Source organism: Gadus chalcogrammus, chromosome 6 (genome assembly GCF_026213295.1).
Source record: "Gadus chalcogrammus isolate NIFS_2021 chromosome 6, NIFS_Gcha_1.0, whole genome shotgun sequence".
In the NCBI taxonomy this organism is placed as follows: domain Eukaryota; kingdom Metazoa; phylum Chordata; class Actinopteri; order Gadiformes; family Gadidae; genus Gadus; species Gadus chalcogrammus.
This window is the reverse complement of record NC_079417.1, coordinates 21,095,995-21,119,521: the sequence shown is the minus strand read 5'-3', so window position 1 is coordinate 21,119,521 and position 23,527 is coordinate 21,095,995. Positions and strand designations below refer to the sequence as shown.

The 23,527-nt window shown below is 45.2% G+C and overlaps 1 protein-coding gene across 2 annotated transcripts in view; it reads right to left on the bottom strand.

The window, feature by feature from the left end:
• Positions 1–2,218: 2,218 nt before the first annotated feature.
• Positions 2,219–23,527, bottom strand: part of LOC130384379 (RNA-binding protein Musashi homolog 1-like) — a 24,205-nt gene continuing 2,896 nt past the window's right edge. Inside the window, exons 2-16 of one of the 2 annotated variants that reach the window (XM_056592519.1) lie at positions 21,981–22,074; positions 21,596–21,636; positions 20,931–21,012; positions 20,623–20,707; positions 15,811–15,852; positions 15,354–15,446; positions 11,024–11,072; positions 8,970–9,052; positions 8,761–8,878; positions 5,985–6,065; positions 5,017–5,073; positions 4,605–4,658; positions 4,307–4,440; positions 3,890–3,942; positions 2,219–3,769 (exon numbers count right to left, since the gene is read on the bottom strand). In XM_056592519.1, the coding sequence (XP_056448494.1) occupies positions 3,901–3,942; positions 4,307–4,440; positions 4,605–4,658; positions 5,017–5,073; positions 5,985–6,065; positions 8,761–8,878; positions 8,970–9,052; positions 11,024–11,072; positions 15,354–15,446; positions 15,811–15,852; positions 20,623–20,707; positions 20,931–21,012; positions 21,596–21,636; positions 21,981–22,039 (1,020 nt within the window). In that variant the 5' untranslated portion in view covers positions 22,040–22,074 and the 3' untranslated portion in view covers positions 2,219–3,769; positions 3,890–3,900. Of the gene's footprint in view, positions 3,770–3,889; positions 3,943–4,306; positions 4,462–4,586; positions 4,659–5,016; positions 5,074–5,984; positions 6,066–8,760; positions 8,879–8,969; positions 9,053–11,023; positions 11,073–15,353; positions 15,447–15,810; positions 15,853–20,622; positions 20,708–20,930; positions 21,013–21,595; positions 21,637–21,744; positions 21,894–21,980; positions 22,075–23,527 lie in introns of those variants that run through there. The other variant, XM_056592520.1, reaches the window with a different exon arrangement.

Sequence of the window (23,527 nt, the reverse complement as noted above, 5' to 3'; positions counted from 1 at the left end):
GATACTGTAGGTATAACACGCTATTTTTTACGTTGAAATGCTACGTATCCAGTGTTCATGGAAACGTACACCACTGACGTTTTTTCTTGGCGACTGGGTTGAGTATGCATGTGGTGAAGTGAAGTATTTCGATTATCAATCGAAAACACACTCTAACATTACAGAAAAACAGGCTTACCATTTTTTGCCCATGTCTAAGACATTGCATGCATTTCGCTGATGTAAATTCCTTAATGCAGCGACACTTTTTTCTCTGTTAACGCCTTGCTGCGTCGGTCTGTTTTTAGTGTAGCCACTACAAAGGTCCCTATGGGAAAGAACGCCGAGGGGAACTCAGTGAGTGGACGTAGTCAAAACACTTAGCGCCCATCTCCCTCTACTGGATTTACTAGTATATATATATAGGCCTACTCTACACTACAGATATCTCCCATTTCATCTCTACCTCCATGCTCCATTAAAGGTGTTGTAGGTAGTTATATGTGTTAGTTTATGACACCTTTTTCCCTGCCCTCTTTCCCCCACTGCAAAACCCACCTCTGTCCCCCACTTCTAGTTGATTCATGTGTATTCACCTTCATCCTGTTATTAATCCAACTCCCTGTCAAACATCGGTTTCTATCCCTCCACTACTCTTCAAGAATTGATCAAAGCATTTATGTGTTTTTTAGAAAAACTTTATATGTGTATTCAGGTGTATTCACCTTCATCCTGTTTTTAACATCCTTCCTGCCAGACCTTCGTCTACAACCCTAAAAACATATTCATGCATATTCATTAATATACTATGATAAAGCATAGTTTCCATTCTTTGGGTTTGAAAACAACTTTGAAGAGTTATCGGTCCTGTTAAATAATTTGGAGCATTGATTCAGTAAAACAGCTGAGTTGATTCAGTATTGAGAGATTTCTAATATCAGTGGAGTAGGAGTAGTAGGAGGAGTTGGAGGAGTTGGAGTTGTTGTAGTAGTATTAGTAACTAGTCTTCACCAGTCTTGTTTCCATTTTTCAACATTAATCTTGACTTTTGAATATTTGTTCAAATGAGAAACAATGGACATCGTAGTCACTACAGTAGTAGTAGTAGTATTACTACTACTACTACTACGTAGAGGCGGCACAGAAGAGCAAGCTAGCATTGTTCAAAGACAGTTAGGTCAGATCAGTGAGAAGGAATCAGAGGACTTTAAAGTATGGAAGCGGGCACTCCAAAAAAAAGACAAATCAATATCACGTTAAACGTGAACGTTTCATGTTATAACAGTATATGTTATTAGGTTTGTAACGTGATAAATAGTAAATTGTTATTATGTGATAGGATTGTATATTGTATCAACGTGAGAATACCTTAGTATAACGTAAAAACATCTTGTGATAAAGATCAACTTTTCCCGTTATAACGTGATACTGATCCGTTTTAATTTAGCTGTAGTGGCACTAATGTGCTTCTGTGTTTAACAAAAGGACATCTTTTTTAAATTGAAAAGATAAAGTTTCCACTATTAACAAAATAATTATAATAATTTACTTTTGAAATCTTCATTGAGTTTTATTCTTCAAATTCTTATTTTTCATGTTCTCTCGAGGAAACAAAGGAACACCGGCATTTGATCACAAGGACAGGTGTCGCGCTCTAGCTGTAGGGAAGTTCACTAGAGTAGACGGCGATGGTCCCCAGGGCAATGACCCCTGAGGTGATGCCCATGTATGGAGGCCCTCCCTGCTGCTCTGAGCCCTCATAGTTCCCCTTGTTATAGCTGTGCTGGGACAGTGTTGGAAAAGACACAAGCCAGTGTTCTGTGTTGCTGATTCGATAGATAGAGCATCGAGGCTTTGATTTCAGAGAATAATTTCAGATTATTGCCTGACAATCACCCATTCATACACCAACGGCGGTGAAACCCATGCAAGGAGACACCCAGCTCGTCAGGAGCGGTCAGGGACAGCTCGGAACTCAGCTAGGCGGAACCTGCTCTACTCTGCTCCTGAGCCAATGCCGCCCTGACATTGGCAATCACATGATCAATAAAAGGTATTAATTCATGATGTATTCCACTACATCTGCCCATAGAATTGTCACAACTGTGAATGTGGCTTACTTCCAAACCAAATGAGTAAGTATGAATAACATAAAAAATAAAACCCTCATAGGAATAAGAATTCCCATGAGTAGACATGACACAAATACATATAATATTTTAAAATAATTTATTAGGAATCTTAAAAAGTGTTTTTATTTATTTAAAGAAAGACAGAAAAAGGTTAGTGTTGTGAAGGATTGTAATTTTTTTCAGTGAAGACATCAACAAAGATAAGAACTACCCCAGGAGACATCAGCAGTATTACAAGAAAACACTGTTAAAAATCTAAACCCTGGTGTTTTAATAGACTAATAGTGCTTTGTTCTTGAACTCAGGAAAAAAGGAGGAAAACAAGATTTTAGACAATCTGCCAGTGCAACAACTTATTAGCTCCATACCAAATAATCTTTGCTCTTTAAATTAAAGTTCTGTGTGTGCATTGCTACAGTCTTGTGTCAGCCAGTGGATCAGCTGTGTAACGGTCAGTGTCATAAGTGTCGTCTTGCGACATCTAGTGGCAAGAGGTTGAGTGACCATTAAACAACTGGTTTAGAGACAGCGTTAGAGTTTCAACCTGAACCTTTGAAGGAAAATAAATCTACTCACAAAATGCCGTAGACACACAATGTTAATGTAAAGTTCAAATCTGGTTAAAAATGTAATTTCTTTAAAGCTATAGTATCCTTCCTAAAATGGTACATAGCACAAAAAAAATGTAAACAACACAAAAAGTATGATCACTTAGAGCTGTCCACTGGCCACACAAACACACACATACAAACAGTCTGCAGGTGGAATCAGTCAGAATGGGCTTCATGATAGCTCTTCACAGCGGCTCCTGCAGGTCGGTCCTTCATTCTTCTTCACATCTGTACATGGTTTTCAAATCCCCGTGAGATGATATGTAGCCAGTAGTCTGTTGAGGTTCTAAAAAACGTTCAACTGGTAACAAAACAAATAACACTAGCATCCACAGACCCCCTCCCCCCCCCACTCCCGAGTTGTATTTACAGTATTTTACAGTATCGTGCAGCACACAAACAATTTGACTGTCAGCGGGTTTGCTTTACGCTTATAGTAAGCATTATCGTTTGATCATCGTTAGCATAACAAAGTGTTAAAAAAATCCTTTGTGAAAAATTACGAAAAATAGTTTTAGTTCAAATCTTTTGTTAAATTTCTCGAGCACTAATGATGAATGTACAATGATTCAGCAAGCGAAGAGAGCCACTGAAATGTTTAGCGCAGGGTGAAACCGCTCGCAAACATTGTTCCTTTACAAAATCTCAAACTAACTAATTAAACACAGGCCAATCACATACAATGAGCACAATTGCCACACACACACACAAACAGTACAGTGAAATTAAAAAAGGCTAGAAATAAAGCGTTTGCACGTATTTCTAACCATAACATTTTTCCCCAAAAAATAAAATACATGTTGCTTCTGATTGAACTAATCATTATTATTACTTTAAACCACCCAACATGATGAAAAGTTAACCACAAGAGGTCAAAACTGAAAGAAGAGAAGGGGGCCTGACCATTATTGGTGGGGGGGGGGGGTGAATAATTGGGGGGGAGGGGTTGTTCAGCGTGGAGGTCGTCATGACTGCAAGGTCAAAAACCAGACAGAGACGGCCAGATCACCATGAAGTAGAAGTCTTTCCAGCTCTTAGTCTACATCTCTAGAAACAAACACACACACACACACACACATCAATCACTATGGTTATGTGTTTCTTATTCTGTTAATCTGAAAAACAACAAAGCATTATGATAATGAAACAACAAGAAGGTAGTCTTACCTCCAGCTCCTCTAATGGTAGCCATTGGTGAAGGCTGTAGCAATCAAAGGCCCCTGCAGAGATGAGTAACGGTGAATACAGTATTGGTATTGAATCAAACTCTCATGCAATTAATTTCTAGGATACAGTTTTGGTAATGAATCAAACTCTCACGTCAATCATTTCTAGGTTACAGTATTGGTACTGAAACAAACTCACGCAATTCATTTCTAGGATACAGTATAGGTAATGAGTCAAACTCTCCCGCAATTCATTTCTGAATCCCACTTAATGTTACCCTGTAAAGTAAAAATCAAACCTCTAGCAGTGTAAAGCAGTGAGAGAATAACAGCGTGAGCATTACCAGAACAACGGAACTTTGTTCATCCTCCTCATCCGATTATGTAAATATACCGGGCCTGTCGCCGGGCGTCTTACCCCCAAGCCGTGGCCGAATCCGCTGTTTGGGGCGGGGCTGGCAGCGCTGAGGTAACTGCTGACGGCGGATTCCTGGCTCGCGGCTCCATAGAGGTCTGCCATGGGCCCGGGACTGCTGGTACCTAAGAACCCAGCTGAGCGAGAGGGGGTGGAGCCTAATCACATCAAAACAACACCACCGTCACCAATGACTCTCCAGTCTTGGGTTTTCTCTCTCTAATCTGCAAGAATGTGTGAGTTGCTTAAGGCCTGACTAAAGAGTGAATAGATGATGAATTACAGTGCCATGGCGTCGTACCTCGCAAGGCTGCGGCAGCGGCCGCCATCGGTCCGTAGGCTGTCAGGGGGATGGCTGTGGAGAGACAGACGGACAGAGGGAAGATCAATACAGAGGAACAGAGGAGGACGGGGTCAACCAATTAAATCACATACCGAAAAATACACATCCCAGAAAAGTGGCGTTAAAATGTCTAACAAAAATCGATCTAATGCAAAAGTAGTCAGTAGACATCAGCCCTGTCACTTGTCCTGCCTCCCAACACTAGGGGACCAGCAAACGTAAGTAAACAATCAAACAAAAAGTGAAGATCTTTGATTTGTATGCAATTCGTTGCCATCAGTGGTGTCAGTGCAGCAGGCGTGCTGCTGTACTGCTCTTGAGCAAGCAGACCATATGCTACTTGTCAAGTCCAGAGGAGTGAGGGACTGACCTGTGAGCTCAGGGGGGTGGGGTGATGTCAACAGGGGGGTCCGCTCTAAGTGGAACTCTGGAACAGAAACATCAAGAGCGCGGTGAGACCTTGACGCATGCATGTGCTCAGGACGGACACACACACACACACATGGGGGCTGCACATTCACATACACTTTTCTTTGACTTTTTACTTGAAAAAGGGAAAGACGTTAAATGTCAACAACTGGTTATAATTCCAATAGCTATTTTGAAGTCTCCATTTTTCTTTTGACTTGAGTGCAGCACTTAAAACGTAAGTAGCAGGCTTTGGTTTGTATCAGCCTGACATGTATGTGAAAAAGTGGATAAAAGAGGATGCTAAACGTAAATTATTTTCAAAGTATATTTTCCACCATTAATTGGCTCTGTTGTCACATGGAATAGCAAAGTTAAAAAGTCTAGACTCTAGATGGCCATGGATTGGACATAAAGGAAATACAGAGGATTTCATTCCTACCCATAGCTATTCATGTTACTGATCAAATCCTGACAATGAAGGTACTCTGGAAGAATCAGCGCTTTCTTCATTGATTATTAATCCGTTCTGCACCTGCTTGAACTAGGGGTGTGAAGGGTTACAAATTTTTTTAAACGGTTACACAACCCCTTTTTTTTCGTGTACTAGGTTAACCGTTTTTTAAATTAATTAATGATTTTTTTATTTTATTTTTTAAAGTGGGCCGCAGCCCACACGCTATAGGACGCGCGAGCAGAATGATCGCATAAAAGAAAATAATTTGACCGGTTGCCATGGTTATCTCCGTGTGGTTAATTTGCAGTTGTGGTGTTAATTAGGATGTTGTCAGCTTTCTGTTACATTAAACTGTAATCAGAAAAGCAGTTATATGCTATAGACCCTAGAGTATCTGTGGTATAAAGGCTGATTGAATGATAATTCTGCCCTGGAGACTCGGTCTGATTGCGGGAGAGTGGGACGTAAATTACCAGGGAACTGGTAGGTGTATCCCGGGGTGATCCCAGCGTAGCTTCGGCTGGTGTAGGTGGCGGCCTGGAACCCTGGGTACCCTGTGAGGACCAAGAAAGAGACACTGTTACTATTCTGCAATAACATGTGGGTTAATAAATGATAAAGAAGAAGTAAATTAAAAGGGTAAACTCTTCGGGAAGTATAAGCAGTTGTTGAATCCAAGCTGTGCATAACGATGACCACATGCTCAGCCTGATGGCTGTTTGATCATCCCTAGAACTGCAGAATAACCCAACCAAGATGCCCTCCATTGGAGCATTTATTAACAACGTTTGAATAAGGTGAAGGAATCATGTGGTGTTACAGCGTTGCCCTCTATCTGTTAACACGGGTAATGCAGGTGGGTGACAACACCTGCCTGATGTGCTGTTAGGACATCTAAGGGTGCACTCACACTAGGCTCTGGCCGTGGCCATGGCCATTTTCACACCTAACCGTGCTCAAATCTGCCAGTGTGAGTGTGGCCAGTCTGGCCAGGCCAGGCAAACTTGGCCACTTGGGAGAGGTGTGCTGCTACGGTACGGGCCGCCACGGTACAGATGCTAATGAGCCGACACGCGCACACGCACGGCTACGCAACCTGAGCTGGATGACGTATAGTCCATGCGACGACCATGGACATAATAAAGGCGACGAGCCTTCTTTCCCATTAAACGGTAAACATGGCGTCAAGCGGTTCAACTAGTGAGTGTGAACTAGAGTGGGCTCTTTCTGAGAATGGCTCCAAATAAGCAACAGACTCAGCAAAGTGCGAATTGTGTTCTCTGTGTTGTTGTCCATTGTTGTTAAAACTCTGACTGGCGGCAGACTTTATTATGGTCCTTGCAGCGGACGCCTGGTGATGACGTGTTACGACGTGATGACGTATGTACAAGAGCCTACCGTGGCCAGGCCACAGTTGCGACGGCCAACGGCCACGACCAGATGGCCTAGTGTGAATGCAGGCCAGAAAACAATGGGGCCAGTTGAGCACGGTTAGGTGTGAAAATGGCCAACGTCCACGGCCAGATGGCCTAGTGTGAGTGCACCCTAAGAGGGGATTCCCTCTCCACGTAATTCAGGTACTTAATAGCTGTGTTATCAAGGTGTGCGTCAAACATCAGAATAGGATGTCCAATCAAATCCAAATCTCATTTATTCAGTCTTCCTTCGATTCCTTAAATCGTATTTAGTTGGTGGCGTATTATATACGTATCATATGCAATCAATGACTATATTAATTGATAGGTGATCTGATATCTGATAGGTGTGTAGTGGATATATGCATATGTGATATGTCATTATTAATTATTTTCAGTTTTTAGAACATTAAACATTAGGAGAAGGGTATAAGAACTAGAAGCAGTTGCATCTGAGAGCGAATCAAATAAATGATGTAATATGCAAATTGAAGGGTAGATGGCAGTAGAGGCATATGACTTATTTTTCCCTGCCTATGTTCCCACCTCCACACAAACTAGGGACATTTTATGGATGGATCATTGTGCTATTTGCACGTTCTAGAACTGTCTTGTTTGCATACCTGTCATAAGAATTTTTTTGAACCCTTTTGCATTCCTAGAAAACACTCTTTGGCTTAGTGCACTCTTCGGCTTAGATTTTCATTGTTGTATACACTTCCTGTAGGTGGCTTTGAACAAGAGTGTCTGCTAAATGTAATGCAAAGTAAACAGAGCATTTCCTCATTGATTAGACTAAAAACAGTGTTCCCACTCGTTTCAGATGATCATTTTCCCGGGCTTTTTTCAAATAATGTCCATAACCTTTCTGTGATTTCCAAGGTTGATATTTCGTAGTTGTAAGGCCATCCTTATCTCTAGCATGTAGCATGATAAACAAACTATGAACCAACATAAGTGAGGTTCATTACGACCCTAGATGTACAAGCAGTCAACTTCAACAATATCCCAGATTGCCCAGTTTTACCATCAAATCACCTATTCATCCCCCGAAGAGCAGGGATTCAGTTGGGATTTTGGCTTGCACTGTGGCAACAAACAACACATTTTTCAGTTTTCCTTTGATTGCGTCGTTCTTTTCATGACGTATTTGGTTAGTTTTATTTGACATTACAGGCACTTATACTAATAAATGACTATAGTTACTAGAGTTATTTTTTCTTTGCCGTTTTCTATTTTTTAAATTAGCCAATTCCTCTCTCTGGTTCGCACTGATGTTATGAAGAAGGGTTTTTATTCTGTGTTAATCTAATCTCAGTTTCAATGGATTAAGGAAACATGAACCACATCGCGTCGTCAATTAATTCAGAATGGACCACTCGTGTGGATTTAACAGTAATTCCTTATTGTGGCGGCATGATAGTTAACATGCTTCTACCACTCTTGGTTGGAATAAGCATGAACGTTGCTACTACCTTCAAAATAATGATTACGATGATAGCCTAAAAACATGTTCAGTAATGTAGATGAGTGTTTCATTCTGTGACGGATATCTCATGTTCGTCACAGAACGTCCACTCAAGACTCAAAGCATATCTTCAAAAGGCATTGCAAGCTTGCTCAATGCCTTTGCGGACAATTGTGCAACTTTTAGCTGGTGACTGAATTTATAAGTGAATAAATGAGTGTGGGAACCCGGTTAAAGATTGATGCTGTTATTCCTCACTCCGCTGTACAACAGAGTGCTGATGGACTGGACGTATCAGTCCTCTACAGGTTTGAGTAAAAGGGGTAGAAGGGGACCTCAACATCAGAGACATCAACATCTGCCTACCCAGCATCCCAATGCCCAGCATGAAGGCGTCCATTCCATAGGGCATCACCCGGGAGCGCCCCCTGGCTGAGCCTGTCGGGGACATCACCTCTTTGGGCTGAGCCTTCTTGCACTCCACCTGCGGGAGTAGACCAGAGAGAAGCAGCGAGTGAGCTCACGGCTATGTCCCTGACAGTGGAGCTCAGAGATCTATCAATACGCTCACCCACCATTTTGCTGTTGATCTCGTGGAAGTGGATCTCGCACACCTTCTCCACCACGTCCTCATTCTCAAACGTCACAAAGCCAAACCCTATTGTTGGGAGCACAAGAAGATACACGATGAGCAGACTTTCAACAAGTTTTAACAACTTCATGTGACCTCACAGAGGTCATTGGAGTTTAAACACTTGGTAAAGGGATGGGTTCCTTTAATTGTAAGGATGGCTAAACTCCGGCTAGCTGTCATACGGTACACTTGCTAACAAACTGTGGTACTAGCTAGTGGTTGGATTGTACAGTTGCTAACACTCTGTAGTACTAGCTAGCGGTTGGATATATGGTTGCTAACCCTCTGTAGTACTAGCTAGCGGTTGGATATATGTTTGCTAACACTCTTTAGTACTATAGCTAGTGGTTAGTTGCTAAAACTCTGTAGTACTAGCTAGCTCAGAGATTCCCAACCTGTGGGCTGTGGGTAGGCCTACTGCGGCTGATCTGCACCAAGAAAAGTTTGTTATAAAAACAAAGTTAATGGTATTTTTCTGATAAAATGGGTCATTACTTAAATATTTATGGGTGCATATTGTACCTAGGTTAAAGGAACCATGGTATGGCTTTTCTTTGATAACTGTGTTACTGTAGGGTGACAGTAAATACAGTACTTTAGGTTGGCTGCAACGACTCGACTCAAAGCCTCTTGTCGGAAAGGTTAGGAACCCCTGAGATACCTGTTATACTGCATGGTTCCTGACATTGCATATTAATCGCTATCTGTAGCTGCTGTAAGGATGGTAGCCTATCTTTAGCAATCGGTAACCATTACAGTCAAGTAACTGGTTTACTCCCACCTAAAACTTTAAGCCATCCACCCCCCCCCACCCCCTGCCAACCAGAAGCCCTGGGGCCAAAGCTGGCAGGCTGTCATGATCGATCAGACCCAGGGTGGGGATGGAGAGGCTTTATCCTGATCCTGATTAACTGACTGGCTAATTAGCCTAGCCACCCTCTACGCACCCCTCCCCCCCACCGGCCCGGCTCATCACACAGGAAGGAGGTCCGCAGCAGGGCTACACAGGCCTGGCCGGTCGATGGAGGACCAGGCAGGGGAGTAACTGGAGGAGGGGATCGGAGTGGGCATGTGTTTGAGGAGGGGACTTGGCGACTTCTTAATTGTAATCTTTATTTAAGGATAACCAGGATTTAATTTACAATAAGACGTATGTCAATTGAGTAAAGCAGAGGTAAAGCTGGGGTTAACACAGCTGAATTCTAATATTATGTACATGTGCAATTTTCCTCTTTCCTCCTCTAGTTTTTATTTAAAGGTAGGTGTGTCTTTATAGAGTTGAATACAGGCAAGTCTATCTGCTCCTTTATTGTGGGAGGGGGGGTCAGGAAGCAACCAGCGTCTGCGAAGAGCTTTTTTAAATGCAGATATCAGAAGGCCTAATAGATCAATAAATGTGCAAAAATGCAGAGCTAATTCAGTACAGAATATGTTTTTAACTGCATTGTGTATCTCTGTCCAAAACTGTCGTAATGCTGGACATTTCCCAAATATATGCCAGTGGTAGTATATAAAAAACTGTAGTTTTATAGTTCTCTAGTTATATCCCACATTTTGAATTGGCTCTTAATCCCTTGGGATTTGCACACCGCCTTTAAATCGTCTTACATTTTTGTCCTCAAGTAATGCCTGAATTTGCGGGTCGTTAATTATGTGGAGTTCATTGTCTTTCCACCTTGCATGAAATTTCCAGTTACACAAATGTATCAAGGGTTTCATCCGGGCTGCGTTAATATTACCCTTAAAACAGGGAAGGGCCAATCCGAGAGTTGTAAAGTTTTAAAACAAACCCTATATTTTTTTTCCTGCCACAAAACCCTAGAAATGATTTGAAAATTGCTTTGCAGAGATTTCCACAGGAAATGCTTGCAATACAAAAGTAATCTGGGGAGGATGTTCAGACAGGCTAGGGGTACTTTAAAGAGAGACAGTGGTGCAAGACAGGGAGAGGGAGAGAGGAAGAGGGAGAGGGAATGGGGTCCCAGTGCATCTCACCTCTGTGTCGGTTGGTGGTCTTGTCGAACATGAGCATGGCATCGTCAACCTGGGGAGGAAAAAAATGATTTTCTTTTTTTACATGCCTTCGTCACTGCAGCCCTCTCTCTCTCTCTCTCTCTCTCTCTCTCTCTCTCTCTCTCTCTCTCTCTCTCTCTCTCTCTCTCTCTCTCTCGCTCTCTCTCTCTGCCACGCGCAATATTGCCCGGCTGCACCCCTTCTCAAATTCTGAAAGGGGGCGGGAGGCAACAGATGGACGGGGGTTGAGGGGGCTGCCCGGGGGGAGGGGGGGTAGTCTAGGGATGAGCGGCAGGTTGCTAGAAGTGAGCAGGTTGAGGAGGGGGGGGAAGCAGCAACAGAAATGGAGCCAGCTACAAAAAAGTGCTTGGAACATGAGTTGTGTACAATATGGCCGACACAACACTTCAAAGTGTATGTTTGTCGCTGCTGAACCATCTAAGTTCCTTCGTATAAGTGCCTTTCTCCCCCCCACCCCACCCACAGAGGGCCCGTAATCCCACCCTCCCGTTCTCCCCCGGCTGTCCGCGCTCGACATTCCCATGGCAACTGTACAAAAAGTCCTTTTACAGGAGCCTGAGCCAACATCAAATATTATTCATGAATAGTGGGAAAGTTTCAGGGACACAAAGAGGGCGGGCGAGAGCTGCAAAGAGCCAGACAGAGAGAGAGAGAGAGAGAGAGAGAGAGAGAGAGAGAGAGAGAGAGAGAGAGAGAGAGAGAGAGAGAGAGAGAGAGAGAGAGAGAGAGAGAGAGAGAGAGAGAGAGAGAGAGAGAGAGAGAGAGAGAGAGAGAGAGAGAGAGAGAGAGAGAGAGGAGCGAGAGGGGAGCAAGAGGGAGAGAGAGAGAGAGACGTGGGCATTGGAAAGGTGGGTCCTGTCCCTATGTGGTGACATCAACAGCAGACAGCCAGTGAGGTGACAGGTGGCAGAATGGGGAAACAAGCAGAGACTGCACTGAAGGAGAGAGAAAGAGAAAGAGAAAGAGAGAGAGAGAGAGAGAGAGAGAGAGAGAGAGAGAGAGAGAGAGAGAGAGAAAGGGGAGAGAACAAGAAAGACAGCATAGAGAGGGGAATATAGAACGGAGGGAAAGCTGGACCCAATGAGAAAAACGGGTTAGAGGGAAGAGGGTGGAGAACGGAGAGACAAAAGAAAGAGAGAGAGAGAGAGAGAGAGAGAGAGAGAGAGAGAGAGAGGGAGAGGGAGAGGGAGAGGGAGAGGGAGAGAGAGAGAGAGAGAGAGAGAGAGGAGGGAACAAAGAGAAATATGGAGGCCTTTGTTTGTAGGCCCAGTCTGCCATAATTCCTTCTCCTCCGCCTCTCTGTGTGACCTCTCCCTCTCTTTAAAGAGCTGGCACAGGTGTCTCTTTTATAAACACACACACACACACAAACACATTAACACACACACACACACATGCGCACACACACACAAACCCACACAAAAGTGCAAATACAAGTTTAATGGAATACATTGACCTCACTCTTTTTTTATCTTGCTCTCTTTTCGCCTCTTTACTCCCCCCCAAGCCCCAACCAACCTACACACACACACACACACACACACACACGCACGCACGCACGCACGCACGCACGCACGCACGCACGCGCGCGCGCGCGCGCGCGCGCGTGCGCACACAGGTGCAAACTGTTGGTAAGCTTATCTTTTTTAACTGGATCTATAATAAGTTTACTGGAAACAGCAGGGTGGATGCAGCTCACTCAACAGAAAGAGGATACACACACACACACACACACACACAAACACACAAACACCAATATGAGATTGAACGGTACAGCAAAACATTTTTTTTGGTTTTGGCCCAACCCCCAAGGGGTTGGGCCCACAGAAAGGTCAGAGGTCAGGAAGGAGGGACCTATGGCCATGTGAAAGGGGAGCCTCTGGTCCGTGGGCTCTCTGAAGCCACTGTCCCCGTCCTCTTCCACCTCCACATCAGACCGTTCCACCCCAGCTCTGCCCCCCCTGCATCCCTTCCCTCTGCTCCCCCCAGGCCACACCCTGCCCATGGACCAGGGCAGCCAGTGGCAGAGGGCTGGGACTGACCCTAGAGGTTCAGCTCAACATTTAAATTACCTATGTTTATATTGTTTTACAAAATTGGGCTCTGAAGGACAACGGAGACTCACATCAAATAACTTAAAAATACTTAAACAACGAGAACAAGCCAAACTAACCCAACTCACTCTCAAAGGAGGATAAGGGCATACTTTATTTTTCATTGCGAAGATTGTTACCCTTAAAGTCACCTCTAAACCGCCTTTCCTCCAATTATAAATATTAACATAACCACGAAATATGACGATAGCGTCCCCCGTCCCCGTCCCCAGGGCCGTGGTGTATGAAAGGTAAGACATAAAGTGCGAGGTTATGGAGTGATTTAATTACAAGAGTGCGCCTGCTTGCTCAAACCCCTGGCATTTTCACAGCAGGGTGCCGGGGAATATTCTCTGTTCCCCAGCTGCCCCCCGCACCCCCTCCCCGCTCCAACTCCTCTCTTCTGGGTTATTCTCCCCTCATCACTCTCTTCCACGCCCTTTGTCCCCAGACAGGACAGGACACAAAAGGGCCAGTGAGGCAGTGTAATCAGGGACTTCCATGGATGGCTGGCACCCCTACACACCCCCAGTCCATCTCTATCTCTCCCTCCCTCTCTCTGCTCCCTGACTGGAAGAAAAGCGCAACAAAGGCCCCGGCAGAGAACACAATAAATACTGCCAATAATAATTGGCAGTATTTATTGAGCGTTCATTATGCAGATAACAATAATGATCATGAAATAATAATTAGGGTTAGCATGATTGCTTCAGACTGCTGACACTGCTTAAGTCATGGAAGCAGTGTTTTAAGTCATGTACCTGTAGCTAGAGAATTTTCTACTATTAGCCTCAGCTAGTAAGTTAAATACGCCTTTCTTATGTGATCTAATCTTGTTTCACGCTGCAGCAAAAAAAGTGTTTTGGAGGTGCTGGTGAGTCGTTTACAGAGCGGGGAGCTACAAAGCGCTGTACATACTGACAAAATATTTGTGGCGCTGTATACAAAGACATAATAGCTCAATCAAAGCCCCTCACGCCCATCTCTGCTCCATTTGTCTTTCCTCATGTGTCTCTCTCCCTCTCTCCCAGTCCCTCCCTCTTCTCTCTCCCTCTCTCCTGCCGTACTGTGTCTCTCTCCCTCTCTCCCAGTCCCTCCCACCTCTAACTCCCTCTCTCGTCCCGCATTGGGTCTCTCTCTCCATCTCTCCCAGTCCCTCCCCCTTCTCTCTCCCTCTCTCCTGCCGGACTGTCTCTCTCTCCCTCTCTGCCTGTCCCTCCCCCTTCACCCTCACTATCTCCCTCTCCCTCCCTGTCTCTCTCTCCGGGGGGCCTTTGTCCGCTCATCATCTGTTATCGGCCCCCGCACCTTCCAGAGCTCACTGCTCTTCAACCCGGCAGTAGATTGTTCAAACTTGGGTGAAGAAACTTGACGGAGATGAGAATTAGCCCTGACTTCGAGTTCAGAATGGACCTCACAAGGGAACAGGTTGGGCAGTTTTGGGATAGTTTTGTCTTTCAAAGCGGTTGGATCGCCAGGATGTAATGCTACTCAACTCCTGTGTTGACCAACCCTCTGTCTGCACACACACACACACACACACACACACACACACACACACACACACACACACACACACCCCACTGCCCTCCTCCTCCTTCAACACCAAAACCCCTTACCCGCTGAATTACTTAGGGACAATGGGTAAGCCAGGTCGCCACGGTAACGGGCAGAAGGGGGTTGGGGGTAGGAGCAGCTGTTACATCAGATTAATTCAGATTCTGATAATCCCCCCGCCCGGTTTCCTCTCATCGCTATACTCCTTCGCCACAAAACTTTTTCCCCCCCACCACCTCCTCATCCTCAGGATCCAACTTCGCCCGCTGCTCCCCAGCCACGTTTTGTTACCCCTCCTTTCCTCTCCTTCATCTCTTCCTTCCTCCTGCTCTACTTAATCCGCTGTCCCCCCTCTACTGCTCCTTCAACATAGCTCCACAACACGCAGAACATCAGCTAGAAAGTTCAGAGCTAGCTCTGAGTGAAACCCTGCTAAGAGAGCCATTCCCTACTATTGCTCTGCAAATCTCCTAAATTTCCAGCATTGGATATTTGAAGAGTTTATAATATTGGGCATAGCAGTTGGGATACCAAAAGTGATCAAAGGAAGATGGCGGCTTTAACAATCCTATTTTCGTTTTGGGGGAACCAAAATAAGTTCTCTGTAGTTTTAAGACAACTTAATTTTTGTATTTATTCACCTTGCCGAACTGGTCAAAGTACTGCTTGACGTCTTCTATGGTCGTGGTGACGGACAGGCCACCGACGAAGATCTTCTTGGTCCGAGTCACCAACTGTCGGAAGAAATAAATACATGCTGGGTTAACTGTGAGAATAAGTCATTTAAACTGGATCCACATGAGCATCTTGCTTTAGACATGCCTTTAGACAAACGACTTTTATCAATAACAATTGTGTTAGAATTATACCTGTAACTTAGCATGTCCTTTAAACTCTCTATCTGTACCTTAGCATGTCCTTTAAACTCTCTACCTGTAACTTAGCATGTCCTTTAAATACTCTTCATGTACCTTAGCCTGGCATCGCACCGATGCGATATGTCATCGCATCTAAAAAACATTGCAGTGATTTGTGAAGTGATGGCTATAACAGGGAAAAGACCACAGATAACAGACACGTATTGTAATATGAACTCACCTTGGGCTGAGCTCTGCGTGGGAAAGCAACCTTGGGGTCAATCTAGATGCAAGCATAGAAAGAAAGAGAAGGGATGTGAGAAGCATGTGGTGAACCCAGTGGTAGTCATAGCCTTCCACACATCACACCGTCAGGGTTCATTGTGATCCACCCACTTCAGTGTCGATTCAACGTGTTTTTCCTCGACACTCACATGCTCAAACCCCCTCTGAACCGATAAAAGGGGGAAGATCCGAGTGTGTTTGTGATCGTCTGGGCGTCTGCGTTGATGCACGAGCAGCTAAGAACATCTGTTTCTATCCCTTGGAGGCATCTCTTAAGATCTGTCTCTTACTGCTGACAGGTGACCTATGACCTATGGCAGTCCCAAACACACCTGAACCCCAGGTAGCACAGAGCAGGGAAAGGACGCGGATAAGGGATAAGGGACAGCGCAGTGTGTGTGTGTGTGTGTGTGTGTGTTTCTTTCCCCAGGTGAGAGAAGTATCAGGGAAAAGAGGCGAGAGTCATGAACACACACTGACAGTTTTCTGCAGTGACACCTGTGTGTATGTGTGTGTGTGATTGTGTTTGTTTGTTTTTAATTCATAACGCTCCTAATTAAATAATTAGGCTGCATAAGGATGATGTACCTCCATATCATTTCTGATATTCCATCATTACAACATATTACAAAATAAAGTCTTTCTTATAGTATGCACCCGAGTACTTCCTTTGATTTTGTATTTCTTCCTTCGATGGTTGTGTGACTATCACTATCAAAGTGACTTCTTACCATTCACCATGATCAAAAGAATCACCATAAACAAGAGGTTAGAAATTCTACAGTTCATATCTACAAATCCCAACAGTAGAACAGAATTCATCAGAGAATCACACCGAGCCACGTGAATGCAATCACACGACGAGGCTGCAGACTTTATTTTATTTGATGTTCCAGTCCTCTATATTAGTCTACATCGGTCTACCAGACGCTAGAGAACAACTAGAATACTACCAAACTGCACCGCTGGTTAACACTAGGAGACGGCGGGACAGTACAGAGGCTAAGATTAGTCCGTAACCCTGGGAGGGCGCAGGGTTTGTTTCTACCGTAGAGAGAGACCTAGAGTCTCCAGGGCGAACCGCCAGTGTTCACCCAGAGTGGCGCTACTTGAGTAAAAGAGTAAAAAAAGTAATCAAATCAAAATGTCACTGCAGGTTTTCTAGAGAGCGTAGTGAGAAGGACTATGCTAGACTCGGATGAAGAACATCGGATGCAGTCTACTGTTAAAGAGAGGCTATGGTTCACTATTCTGATAGTCACCTCCGGTCACCAACCCTCCTGATGTCCAACACTCCTGTGCACATTCAAAAACAAACAAAACACACACACACACACACACACACACACACACACACAAACAAAAAAGTAAAATAAATAAAAGACGTACGGCAACACACATCCACTGGGGAAAAGGTTATGAGGACATTTAACAGACAGAGCAGCTTGGCTATTGAGAAAATAAATTAAACAAAAGGAAACAAGGAGAGGGCTGAGGATGACAGCGCTGTTCCTTATCAACGCCATGGAACTAAAATGCCTCTCAACAGAGTTTGGTGGATGATTTTGGAAGATGGGTGTGTGGACGTTCACCAGCCCACTGAGAGAGAGAAGCCGCACCTAATGCCCTGAGGCTTTGATCAAATCAGGCCAATCTCCTTTTCCTCAGTTCTGTTCCTTAACAGGCAACAGTTGGCGGGGCACAGTGCCTGCCTCTGCCTCCTCGGCTTACTAGCAGCGCTCTGATTGGACGAGGGGGCAAAGCTGCCGTCTACAGGCGACGTATTGAATACACGAAACAGAACAACTCAAGCTTGTTTCGTCCAATCCTATTAACACATAGAGCCACACTAATTACAGCAGCAGTTATCTCCTCCCCCCCACCGGTCTTTCTCAGGTCAGCGTAATGGCGTAGCCCGCAAAAGGGTTTAACTGAAGAAGCCGATAAACCTTTGCTGATGTCACTGCGCATAATATAATGTCCTTGCGCAGGGTGCGAAGACACACACACACACACACACACACACACACACACACACACACACACACACACACACACACACACACACACACACACACACACACACACACACACACACACACACAGAGACACACGCACACATACACATACAAACACACACACACACACACACAGGTACTTTAACACCTCCGGAATTACACTTGAATGGGAACCTTGTTTCAAAAAACTTTGGAGCTTACATCAACACGCCACCCCTAAACACACACACACACACACACATGCAAACCCGCCCCCTATCCTCATCGCAAGCCTCACAGATAGCGTCAAAATATAGAAGTTAACGGTGGAAAATATTCCCTGACCAAGTTTGACCCATAAAAGTTGCGTTTCAGCAGCCATTGCTGCAACGTTTGCCTCCCTGTCCGACTAGCAGATCCTGCTGAAATACGGCTGTTATTACACTACACTTGCCCTTTCCGTCTCTTTCTCTCTCTATGTAAAGGCCTCTTAATTCCCCCGTAGAACAGTTCTATCTCTCACAGCATGACACATTCTTTCTGTTGCTAATAGAGAATGTCTCCTTCACTCTCTCTCCCTGCCCTTAACAACATAAAAGCCTGTGTGCGTGCGTGTGTATGTGTTTGTGTGTGTGTGTGTGTGTGTGTGTGTCGTGCACTCCAAAAGGCCTACTCTACTCACCCTCCAACCCCTGTGGCTGATCACTGAGTCCTCTCCTCCCTGCTGAACACACACACTCTCTAAGACCCCCTCTACAGGCTACAACCCCCCAACCAGCCCCGCATGCACACAGGCACGCACGCACGCACACACACACACACACACACACACACACACACAGACACATTCACACACTCACACACACAGACACACACACACAAACACACACATACACACACAAACGCGCACGCACACACACACACACACGCATGCAAACACACACACACACACACACACACACACACACACACACACACACACACACACACACACACACACACACATTAAAACACACACACACACACACACACACACACACACACACACACACACACACACACACACACACACACCACACACACACAAACACACAACTGCCAGGCCACCAGAGACCCTGTCAGGGGGAACTACTTTGGGGTCTTCCAGTTAGCATAAATCCCCAAGGTAAAAGTTTGACAGTCAAAGTTAAAAAAGAGACACTGCCGTTTTTTAAGAGCTCTGAAAAGAAAAGAAAAGAGAAAAACTGTTGGTTTGACTTGATTGACACTATGTGACGATCCCTGTTTGCCCTGTCTGGATTTCCTGCTTTCCAATAAATAATTGCAATTGAAGTTTCCTCTGCTCTCCTGTCAGAGCCATTCTTCAAATACTGAGGGGACCAGGAGGAGGAGGAGGAGAGGGAGGAGGAGGAGAAAGGGGGGGGGGGGGGGGGGAGAGAGTGGGGTCACTATGGTAACAAACCCCATGGTGAGTTAGTGGCTTCGAAGTCGAACCATGATGGCCCTTGCTTGTCATGGCCGCCACGCCTGCAAGTGACACACATAGAAACACTCACACACACACACATGCACACAAACACACACAAACAGCAGCAGCCAGCCCTCAAGCTTTCTGATTTGACCACAGAGCTCGCCGGCCATCGCCAAATCTCTAAACTCACACCGGGGAAAGAACAGCGTCCCCTGATATCTCTCTCTCTCTCTCTCTCTCTCTCTCTCTCTCTCTCTCTCTCTCTCTCTCTCTCTCTCTCTCTCTCTCTCTCTCCAACTCTGTTCATATTGTAGTTACTGGCCATGACTCACTCCTAGTTCTGTTGAGTGGGGTCTTCTCCTACACTTTTCAATTCTATGTCTTCAGCGCCGGGAGAAGGTGTACCACTCAGACGTACAATAGAGAGGAGTAATAGCCTGCACACATTTCAATACAGTGACTACAGCCCCTCAGTCGTCCTTATTGCTACTGCCTCTGAGGAGGGTGGGTGTGGGGGGGGGGGGGGGGCATGCTGGTCCCTATGGCGACCAGTGGCCCACATTGTTCCTGGCCCAGCCCACATTCATTACTGACAAAAGATCCACATTTGCACTCTCTAAAAAGAACCCAGAGTTTTCTTTCACTTCCAAACTTCAGTCCGCAGGTTTGTTTCTCCCACAGGTGGCGGCTGATCACACAGGAGGGGAAAGTAACACAACTAAAGAGGCACAGCGCGGTACGTTGGGGCCGTGTGATGTCTTTGCAAACACTTGATGTGGGAAAAGGGAACTCAAGAAAACACTTATGTGACGCGGGGCGCTCTTAACCTCAGTGTGATTGGTTTGATGGTGCAATGACAGAAAAAGATAAATGTAAGTGTGATGGGAACAACAAAAGCAAGCCCCCCCCGCTCCTCCTCTCAAGTCCTGGGGTTTCTATGGAAATTAAAACCAGTTTCTTGACCGTCCCACGATAATAATTACAGTCCGGGCTACTGTCCTATGTCAGGACCAAACTCAACAGCTCCAGAGCCACCTCTACTATATATATATACTAAAGTGTCACCAGAGTCACTACCGGTGTGTCCACCATACTGGGCATCATGACTGCTGTGCTGACCCACTTTTGAAAGAGGAAAATAAAAGACATAATAAAAGACAAACTATAGAGTTCGCTTCACCGAAGCAAATTCAGTTTCATCTTGGAGGAACGGTTTGTCGTACAGACTGGAATAGCACTCCGTGTGTGCTGGGTCTGGACGGGTGCTACCGGGGTTAAAAACACAAAGAGAGAAACTCACAGTTTTCGAGTCCAGCTCGTGCCGGGCCTGGGCCAAAACTTTATCCACACCCGCCTGATCGACGAAGGTGACAAACCCGAATCCTCTGCAGCAGGACGGGGGAGGAAAGGAGAGTTAACTCTGTTACAACTGTTATGATGACCATGATGTGATGATGGACTGCAGTCATCGCTATGGCACCGTATCTTCAAGGCTTTGGAGGTAGGGTAGCCTAGGTAGGCACACTGGGAATCTCTCTCTCTCTCTCTCTCTCTCTCTCTCTCTCTCTCTCTCTCTCTCTCTCTCTTCTCCCAGTGTGTCTCTCTCACCTTGAGCGCTTAGTAACTGGATCCCGCATCACCATACACTCCTTCACCTCGCCGTACTTGCAGAAGTACTCCTTCAGTCCCTCTGAACAGGCAGAACACATCCAAGCGTTACCCTGACCTTCCCAGTACTTTAAACAACAGACACAAATAACTGTAACTCACATATTTAGTCATTGTTATACTATATGTATACTTCATCACTCTGAGATTAAATCTTTAGAAAAAAAAAAAAGAATAGAAAAAGGCTAGTTGTAGACTTTGAGCAGGTGCTCATCACCAACTGTTCCAAGCGGACTTTATACAATTACGTAATTCCGCTTTAAAAAATCTCGAGTGCACTTATTGAAAAGGATTAAGGGGTATTGTGCTTCTGTTTGAACAGCGTCTACTTTTAAACAGCATCTACTGTTAACCAGCTGCCACAGCCGGGGAGAGATCCGCATTATAACTTTTGAGGGGAAACCAAAGACTCGAATGGGCTCCCGTTAATAGACGATGTGATATCTCTGCACACAAGCCAGCCTTCATACAGAGGTAGCCTCCAGGTTGAGACATACTAATATACGTTCACGTCTATTACTTCTTTGATTTCCCACCAAATATTCAGAGAACGAATAAGCAGCGGGTCAGCGTCTTCTGAGGGGTAGAAGTAGAGAAAGCCTTACCTTGGGTGGTCTGCCAGCTGAGCCCACCTATAAACATTTTGCTGTGGAAGAAGAACATGACGACATGTTAACATCACCTTACTACAAAAAAGAAAGTGCCATATATATGGATTTAATCAATTTCGACTTGTTGATTGTAAATCACGAACCGTTCTTAATACTAGAATAACTACTCCGATATAAAACATTATAAACATTATACAACTATTTAAAACGTGTATTCCACAACCATTCACAACATTTTACACGAGTCAACGAAAGAAGGATCTCTGTCCGAAGGAAGGACGTCATTCATAAAAATTCCGGCTCGCGCATCGCCTCCCTCCGTGGGGCCGAGGAGCAGATAACAGGCTCCTAGGCTGAGAAGATGCAGAATAAAGTTTACCAGGGGTCGTGAGGGGAGTCCGCGGACGACAGGCTGATCTGGCTCCCTTCCGTCTCCATTATGTGGCCGTGTATGTTCGGATCTTCGGTCGGATCTACAGTGTGTGAAAACAAGTGGCGTGGTGATGGGGAGGGGGTTTGGCCCAGGGTTAGAGGCACCGAGACTCTAGAAGGAGAGTTGGCCGAGACTCCACCTCTTCTCGTCCCTCGTGCCTCCTCATCCTACTTAGCAGTCCACTTGCATCCGTCGTGTAGTATATATGTTGCCTTTGAGTTGTAAACTAATTAGGGATTTGTTGGATATCATTCTTCTGTGTCAACATTATTTGTGAACAAACCACAAAACATCGGGCTACTTAATACCTGTTGTGGTAATCATGTACTTAAACTATAAACTTTAACATTCTACTAAGTGGTACAAGAACTGAATTGTTATATCACTCAGCAGAATGTTGAAATGTGTGTTTGTGTTTGTTTGTGTGTGCATGTGTGTGTTTGCGTGTTGTACGTGCTTGTGTTTACTGTTTTATTTATTACTTATTTGATCAGCGTATAGCACAAACATATGGCCAACACATTGATGTAGTGTCGGACATCCCGAGGTCTGAGCGTTGTGCTCATTCATTCTAAAGTCGTAAGTATTTAATTAGGGCTAAAGCCAGCTCCTTCTAATCTTCTCAATACTGGCTCAACATCATGTGACCTACCTGGTGGAACACCATGCAGCTCGAGCCACTCAAACCACAGAATAGGAACTCTACTACAAACTATAGAACTGAAGCGTTAAAGTGGCTGGCTTTATTTTTCCACATAACTTCACGTTGATACCGCTGCTACCTCGCAGGAGAAGACTACTGCAGCACAGAGCTCATGTTCACTGTGGGGGTGTGTGGGAGCAGAGGCGAGAGGCTGGGGGGTGAGGGGGTGAGGGGGTGAGGGAGGGGGCCATGTTGTTGTTGGGGTTGTCCGCTCCGTCTGAAGCGCCCGGCTCATAAAAAGATGAAGCTCCCAAAAGTGGGACAGGGGGCTATTTGAACAGGAATAAAGTGGGTGTGTTAACTTTCTGCATGCATGATCAATGGGGTTGAAACAGGGTGGGGGGGGGGGGGGGGGGCAGTGTGGCAAGGGCTCTCTTACAGGCAGAGACTACCAGCCTGGATGTGTGTGTGTGTGTGTGTGTGTTTGGGGGAGCAAGAGAGAGAGGAAAAATAGAGAGCGAGAAGAGAGCAGGAAGGAGAGATGGATAGATGGATAATATAAGAAAGAGAAAAGTGGAAAGACAGAGTTCTGTGAGACCAAGATAATAAGTTAGAGAGATCCAGAAATACAGACAAACAAAGATAGAGACAGAGAGAGAGCGAGAGAGAGAGACAGACAGAGACAGAGAGAGACGGAGAGAGACAGAGCGACAGAGAGAGACAGAGCAACAGAGAGAGAGCAAGAACAGGAGCATTGGCAGCCCCAGAAAGGCTTTGCTGCAGCAGGTCTGCTAATGAGCGGTATACGGGAGCCCTGCGTCTATCTCATTAACAATCAGCCAGGCTGTGA